Raw genomic sequence first — 8,866 nt, 5'->3', positions numbered from 1 at the left:
AGATTGCCAGGTAGGATGGTGGAAATACAGCTCAGAAGTTTCTAGCACAAAAAGAAATTAGCTTTTTTGGCTCCCTTTACATGCAAGAAACCTTACTTTTTATTGACAAATGGGTATTCATCTCAATTTTTTATGTTTTATAAGTTATCATGTACGCGTTAATTTGTGATTTACAGTAAACGGCAACTGTAAGGAGTCAATCAGTGTTAGAATGACAAGATTTGCGTTCACTCTACGAGTGGGCATCTTTGTCTACCTAGTTGTGGTTACTGTATTTTTATTGTGTAAACTGTTTTAGTAAGACCTATAGATTCTATGCTTAGAAGATACGATTTTTTAGACAGAATTTAGGACAAAAGGGATAGAGGAAAACCTGGAAATAGACTCTAAAAAAGACATGGAGGACATGATGCAAAACCGAGCGCAGTGGCGTTCTAAGATTCATAGAGCCGACTTCGTTTAGTGGGAAGTATTTTTATTGTGTAAACTGTTGTAGTAAGACCTATAGATGCTATGGTTAGAAGATACGATTTTTTAGACAGAAATTAGGACAAAAGGGATAAAGGAAGATCTGGAAAGAGACTCTACACAAAGACATGGCAGACATGGCGCAAAATCGAGCGCAGTGACGTTCTAAGATTCATAGAGCCGACTTCACTTAGTGGGATAAGGCTGTGTTGTTCTTGTAAACTATTGTAATAAAATTTGTTTATTTCCTCATCTCTAGCAAAAACTCAATCAAATTAGAGATTGTTTAGTCATTTATATGCATCAACAAACTAACTTTCATTATGAGAATGTTACTTATTACTAAAATCAAGATTTTATTAGGGTTTAGGGTTTAGATTACCAAATGAAAAAAAAAAAAGGATGGATCACCAATTTGATTATTTTTTTGTAGAAAGAACGATTCCGTCGTAGGCTGAATACAAGTATTGTCATGTTAAAGAGGAAATGCAACTAAAGTTTTCACCAGAAAATCAAAAGGGGTTTGAACTTTGAAGAGTATATTTTCTCCATTGAGTGACCATGCTTGTGCTTGAAGAAATTCTAGCAATCACTAAAACCTGTCGTGATTCTGTTGGCTCTACTTTTACAAAATTCAGCATTTTTTTTTTTTTTTTTGAAGCTTTGCGATGGTTTAGCTTCAATGGCACTCAAACTTGCAAAAAGTGCTCCACAAAGTTCCAACAAAAGTAGAAACAAATCAATTAAAATTCCCAACTTATGATGGTTGTGCTTCAAAGTCCAACGATCTGACCTCTCTAAGTTAGGCCTCAATTTTATTTCAATTTCCACTCCAAAATTTCCAAGCATCTATGACCCCATTGACCCTTTGCCCACTTCAAGCAACATGGAAAAATCATATATATCTATATATATATATATATATATATAAAGAGCAACACTGGATGACTCTTTTAAAATGGAATTCTTCATGAATTTTTTGTCATCTCATGTTTTATAATGTTTTAAAATGGAAAAATCATAATTGGGTATTGCTTTGGAACCATGGCAGAAAGCAACCTCTCTTTTTGTGATATATTAACTTAGGGAAAGACAAGTGGGAGATTTATGCATTTGAAATGTTAATTAACTAACTAATCAAGCATAACCACATAGTTTGTCTTATTACAATTGAAGAAAGATTTTGAAATTTACTAACCAAGTCACACGTGTCATTTTTACAAAAAAAAAAAAAATTAGCAATTTAGGAATCTGGCTACAATAATACGTGTCACTGAATGATACAGATTTTATACAAGGTCTAATTGTTGCAAATATTCATCTGCATCAACTACATAAAAAGTTAGTTTCATGTACTTGAAAATTACAATTTGACACTTACATAAAAATAGCTAAACAAAAATATATGCACACTGTGTCAAATCCCAAGTAGTTTCTTGGTTGCACTCACTCTCTTTTTTTCCCCTAATATTCATCCTTTTTGATAAACATAGTGAAGAACTTAAACATTCAACTACTGCATTGCCTTGGTGCCAATTGGGGAAAATAAAATTTGAGATGAAGAAACATGATGATCCATTGATTCTCTCTGTACACAAAAGACTGGTAGGAAATACAAATTCAGAAAAAGGAAAACAAAGGTCGAGTTAATTAAAGAAAAATTAAAAACGTTGGTTTGCCTAATTAACAAATTTTAAGGGAGAAAATTGGTAGTTGGAGCCGTATTAGAAGAACTAATACTAATGGCAGTAGTGGGTGCAGCTGCCGCCGCCGCCGGCGGAGGAGGAGCTGAATGGTTGGTGTGGTCCTGGCGAGCCTTGAGCTCCGCCTCAGATTCAGATATTGGAGCCGGAAACCCACCGCACTTGTGACACCGAGCAACCACCAAGATCTGCCGACAAGACGGGCACGACGAGTGAGACCCAAGCCACGTGTCGATGCATCCAACGTGGAACACGTGCCCACACTGCGGCAGAATCCTGATCTCGTGCCCCTCCACGAACTCCCCTAAGCAGATGGCGCACTCCGAACCCAGCTTTGGCGGCGGCTCGGCGCCGCCGGTTCCGTACGTGAACTTGGGGAGGGACTGGAGGACCTTCTTCTTGAGGCCCTTGTTGGCGGATGAAGAAGCCGAGCTCATAGCGGCTCTGCCGCCGGGGCCGCGGCGGAGCCAGGCGCAGCGGGCGACGGCGAGAAGACCCACCACGCATATGACGGCGCAGAGCAGCGCTGCTAGGATGACAACTAAATCCGACTCCAGAGCCACGGCCTCAGGAGGCGGAGCTGCCGATACGGTTGAGAAGTTGGCGGCGGGGGTGCTGCTGCCTAGAAATCTCTGAGAGCGAGGCATGGCTGATCAGACGGCGGTATATCGAGTATCTAATGTCGTTTTCAGAAACCAGAGGTGGAAAGATTCAATGGAAAGAAAGAAAGGTTGGATTTTTTGGGGGGGTCTGAAGGGTTTTTATACTTTGAGCGTGAGAGCTGAGAGTGAGGAGTGGCAGTTTGGTCTGAAACTTCTGAATTGAAAATGTTTGGACTTCGGAGAAGATAAGGGTTTAGAGAGAGAAAGAGGAGAGAGAGAGAGGTAGGCGGAAAGGATCGGCCCAGGTGGCAGTGGATTTTCTGTATTTAGCCACTATCATTTTCTGCATTAACCAATTGACAAACCATGCTTTTCTTCTAATTAATCCAATTTTAATCTCATTTTACTGCTTCACTTCCCTGTTCTTTTCCATTTTCAACAATTATTAACCTCTTTAATCAATTGGGTTTTACACTGTTTTTGTTTCAAATTCTTATTTAATTACGGATTTGCAGTCACGAGAAAAATAAATTAACCATCAAAATAAGATTATACATAAAAAAAACCATCGAGACAAGACCGTAAATAAAAATGTTATTTATGCTAAATCCAAGTAATCTGCTTTTTGTGTCTAAAGTCTGGACAAGGCTGTGTCTTAAGATACCCCTCTTTTGTATTAAAGGAAGATTAAAGTGTCAAAGTATAACTTGCACCAATCAGCCTTTAAAGTTTGAACAAATCTACTTTAAAAACGTTTAACGTGCAACCCAAATAGTATCTAGGTAAAAGATAGAAGGGTAAACCATACGGGTGGACCTAAGGAAAGAGAAATTCTAAAATCAGACAATCGAATCACGTGTCTGTGCGGACTCAAACACAATAAACTTCTTATCTCTAATTTGTCATATTCATCCTGACCCACTTTTGGTCTCACTACTCTCTCACATCACACACGATTCAGATGCCGCACCAATACCCTCTCCTTCAGTGGTAATTTTAAGAGTAATAAAAGAGAAATATCTCTCTAGAAAATAAATTAAAAGAACGGGTGCGTATATGTAGTTTGTACCAATGGAATATTCTAATCATAGATAAGGACAAATACAAAGACGATTTAAAGTCATCATTATTATATTATCTACACTCGGTATGCTCAAATCACTAGTTTTTCAAGGACATTAAGAGAATGAGTGAGTTTGCCCAAAAAAATTAGAGAATTAATGAGTTAAAAATGTTCTTGATTGGGGAAGTAACTTTCTTGATTAAAAAAAAAAAAAAAAAAAACACACGAAATAACTTTACTATATCCGTTGCAGTTAACAGTTTCCTTTGTTATTATTTCACGTATGTGATCTAACCAAATGCATGATGAGGAGAGATTTTTCAATGTGCTGATAAAACATCATACTATAACAAGTGTCATGATACAAGTGATTAGATACTTTAAAAAAAAATGACACTTGATGTCTTGGACCGAATACTCCACACAATGAAAATTTTCTTCATGAAAAGGTAGTTCGAAAGATAATGACACTGCAACCGAAATACATAAGTTTCTATAGTATTAGTTGGTATAACTTTGAAAATTGGGAGTTGTCCAAAAAAAATAGCTTTGGAAAATTGGCACTTCATTTGGTTGCCCATGGGAAAGGCTATGGCCTATGGAAGGATAATTAAAACTACTAAACTCATCTTAGGGCAAAGTCAAGTCACCTTTCCATAACGAACCTTCAAACCTACTAAACTAAACTAAACCAACTTGGAAATTGCAAACAAAACTACACTTACAAGATATGTCTCTCTTCTTCAAAATACTAGACACCCGTTATAGGATCAAAGAAAAAACTTGTGATTAATAATAATAATAATTTTAAGCAATACTTTCATACATATTAAGAATACACCGACCACAAATTTTTGCATGTTTATTTCCTCATGTGCTACAATATGGCCACAATTTTCCCTCATTTCGGGAAGCACTATGTTTAAAATAATGGGAGGTAGTAACCTAAAAAGGAAAATGATGGGATGACACATTGTGAAAAAACTACTGTTTGAAGGAAAGTTTTGTCCTTTGAGTATCTCATGCATTACAAGATTAAATGCGAAAATTAGTTACTATGAACTCAATAAACTAATTTTTAACCATGAAATTTAAAGATTAGTGGGTGATGAACCAAGATTTAATCTAAATTGAAAGGGAAAGGGAAGAGTCCTCATTGTAACTTTATAAATACCTCTTTTGCTTAAGCAAAGATTATTCACCCAAGGCCTTCATTCTGTTGCTTCTTTACTCCTTGGCTCCTTGTCAACTGGAATTACAATGCAATATAGTCAATACTCTTAATCACATTGTTTGGTTGGTAGTTTTTTCATGTTTACTATCATATGTGATTCTCTTATCTATGCGATTCATGTGAATGTGATATCAAACATACTTCCTAAATCCTATTCATGTGCTATGGCCAGAGACTCTTGAATCATATCGTAGAGTATTCTTCTTCAGTAGTTGAACGTTATAGATCCCTTATTGTACACTCACATGCCTCTTTGAATAAATCACTAATCCCAACAATGAGAGCAACAAACCATGAGGTTGTGATGCATCATCAAATAATTAAATACGTATCCACATGACAATTGTGGTGCCTTAGGTCAAATAATTACTTTGCATTATCCTAACTAGTTAGTTCTCGTATAACATGAGTACGAGAACTCATGTTGATTGCATTCAGTGAACTTACTCTCTATCCAGCACCTACATATTGATATCTTTCACACCATTGACTCAAGACTAGTCACTCTTTGAAGAGAGAATACATAGCATGTACTGATCTTATAGGATTGTCAATGCCTAATTAGCAATACTATGATTAGGAACATTTATAGTATCTATATGAGAAAGAAAGGTATCATGAATCTAACTTTCTTAGATTACATTCTCTCTATTACATATTCCTTAGACTTATTTATTTTTTATCTACACTAAAGAGGATGGGGGTGGACATAACCTCATAATGGGCTAACAATAATGTGGTTCAAATTCGTTTTTGGTGAGAATTAAACATAAGAGATCTCACTTATAAGTAAAAAGAAATAACACTAGACTGTAGTATTAAGTGACTCCTTAGACATTATTTAAGCATATAACATTTAATGAGACGTCCTTAAACAATAATATTTATCTTTAGATTAAACTAATTAACTTTGTTTAATATGTGAAATATGGGTAAGGCGTGGGGTAGATTAGGTCCCAGGTTCGAGGCCTGGTGTGGGTGGGGTGAGGTGGGAAAAAAAAAAAACACCGTTAAAAAAATTTGTAAAGTATTATCTCATAATTAACTTTTAGAACATATTTCAAACATCGTTACCGTTAGAGGATTATTCATTATTTCATTTTTTTTGTTCACTATCAAAGAACTTCGAGTTTGAAATTTTTTTCTACATTAAAAGGAAAAATAACACTGAATTAAGAGTTATGAGATGACTAATTGTACGTGTGACACATAATCGTAAATCACACATGCTGAAAGAGTAAGGCACCAAGTCGCCAAGTTCAACCACTTGCTCCACTAATTATTTCCGAAATCATTAGAATCTTGACTTGTGGTAAACCGCAAAAAAGAGCGAGGAAAATCGTGACATTATAGCTTGATGCATGCATTTATTTTAGTCAAGAAATCTTTTGATAAGCTAATTAGTATGAATTTAGACACTTTATTAGGCTAAATACAATAGGACAATCCCACTTCCAACCGCATTGCACATGTGTTGCACCCACCACTAATAGTCTAATGCCAATAGCATCAGAAAAAAGATATTGGAAGACATGAAGATCATTTCCCTTCATCTCCATTTATTTTTATTTCTTGATTTTCCTTTTTTAATTCAAAAATAAAAAATAAATAAGATATATAACGTAGAGGAAGAAAAATGTGTGTGGAGATCAATTCCCATAAATATATAAAATTTATTTCACCGGATGAGTAACCAATTATGTCTTTAAATTTGGCAGTTGATATAGTTATGTATCTCGATTGCATAGTGTTTATGAAGAAAAATAAGCTTATGAGAAATTCTTCAAGCTTTTCACTTGACTGGTTATGTGAGAAAGATAGATTCATGATAGGGCATGTTTCATGGTAGGAATGAAGTATATATTGAGGACAAAATGTCGGTTTGGATCATATATATGGATATGGTTGATACAAACTCAACACGCTCATGTCATCGATGTAACTTAAAACCAAAATGCAGTCAAAACGAACTAAATCAATTTGATGTGTTGGGTGAAAAAGGGGAAGATGCATGGGTAACGCAAGGGCAGTTTTTGAGTTGGGTTTAGGGTTTAGACATTGCAATGCAAGCATTACCGTATTGAACATTTTAATGTGTTGGGTGTAAAGGGAAGGTGGGTAAGGCAACGCCCAACTCAAATCTTGCCTTGCCTACAAGGGTGCTGCAGGTACTTGCAACGTGTCTAACTATTTGCATAAAATACCATCCGACTTTTCTACCTCTCCCCTCACCTTTATGGTTGGAGTTGGTACTTTGAGGCAATCAAATGGTTTGCAATCAACCATAAGACGAGAGGAAGGTCGGAAAATCGGATCCAAATTATACTACTTACGATTTCATCGAGGGCATGCATGCCATACAACAAGAGATATGTTACCACAATAGGCAAATTATAAACTGCATGGCCTTATTGACCAACTCATGACTTGCATGCTGCTTGTTGATTTTGTATTCTCTTTCGGTCAACTTTATCGGTCATTAATTTTGTTTCTGGAAAACTTGAAGGTGAATTACTTAAGTCCTTAATTTCAGCTCTGTTTTAATTACTACCAAATTAATCTGTCTTTGTGGGTTGTTCATATCTATCTATTTCACAACTACTTTTCTTGTTGTACAAATCTATGCATATATGTTTTCTTTTCTTTTTTGTCTTAGAAACTGAGTCGTGATCTAAAAGTTTCTTCAGCTAGAAGGTTCCATGCGTACGTGCCTTTTATTTGGGTTGAACATGCCTAATTAATTAAGAAAAGATAAATTTGAAACTAATAAGGCGCCTTCAAATCATGCGGTTTCTTTATGGTTATAAACTTATATACAATTAAAGATACGACAAGTTATATCACACGACAATATGCTTGTGTTATGTGTAGGTTTGGACCATGTTTGAAACGACATGGTTGCTCGAGCTCAACACGGTCATGTCATTGATGTAATTGAAAACCAAAATGCCATACAGAACCAACTAATAAACAATTTGATATATGTTGGGTGAAAAGGGGAAGTTAGGTAATGCAAGGGCAGTTTAGGAGTTGGGTTTTGGGGAATAGTGTGACATAGAAATGCAATCAAAACCAATTGACCTGTTGCAAAAGGGAATAGGTGGGTGAGGCAGCAGAGCCAAACTTCGAATCTTGCCTTCCGTATACAAAGCATGCACGGGAACTTACTAGAATTTTCGTGTAAACAAAAGATCGTTTTGCACTTGATCAAGTAATCTTTTTCTTCATGTGGTCCACTCCACCTAGAGTCGTTATCTCAAACTCCACGGTTTTCCACTTCATATACAAAGACTCAGGCCAAAAGAGACCTGTGAGAATCTCAACACTTTACTGAAATGATTGAGAGCTTTTAGGAGCACAACAGATATGAGGACAGCTACTCTTCGTATGTAAAGGTTATTTAGACTACTCTAAGGGATGGAATGGATTATACTATGGCCTGTGTTGGTTTTGAACATAAAAGATGATGGAGCTAACAAACCTCTTGTCCAGGTAGGTATTAAATTGAATCAATGTTATCTGTAAATTGCGGTAGAGAGAGAGAGAGAGAGAGAGTCTAATGTATTGTGTTTGTATAGAGAAAATCATCTATGTAATCGATTGTAAACAGTTTTCAATAATTTCTTGAATGTTAAATAAGGTCTCAAGTTCGGTTATCCACTCTTAATAATTAACCTAATTACGTCTGCTTTAATAAATTCCCATTCTTAATCCTTTTTGGTTCAACTGAGAAGGCTCTTAATTATAGTCCATTACAGTACAGAACACCACATGCATGCCTATAAGACTGAACAGA

At 35.9% G+C, this 8,866-nt stretch overlaps 1 protein-coding gene across 1 annotated transcript; it reads right to left on the bottom strand.

Annotated features, from left to right (window-relative positions):
- Positions 1 to 2,026: 2,026 nt before the first annotated feature.
- Positions 2,027 to 3,000, bottom strand: LOC103959160 (RING-H2 finger protein ATL80-like). Its single transcript, XM_048575296.1, has one exon. It carries the CDS (start codon positions 2,816 to 2,818, stop codon positions 2,162 to 2,164), a length of 657 nt encoding a protein of 218 aa, XP_048431253.1. The 5' UTR covers positions 2,819 to 3,000; the 3' UTR covers positions 2,027 to 2,161.
- Between the last annotated feature and the right edge of the window lie 5,866 nt (positions 3,001 to 8,866).

Source organism: the organism of the source record quoted next, unplaced genomic scaffold (assembly GCF_019419815.1).
Source record: "Pyrus x bretschneideri cultivar Hongxiangsu unplaced genomic scaffold, Pyrus_bretschneideri_v1 Contig8, whole genome shotgun sequence".
NCBI classification, from domain to species: Eukaryota; Viridiplantae; Streptophyta; class Magnoliopsida; order Rosales; family Rosaceae; genus Pyrus; species Pyrus x bretschneideri.
The sequence above is the reverse complement of the archived record's forward strand: the minus strand, read 5'-3'. Positions and strand labels throughout refer to the sequence as shown.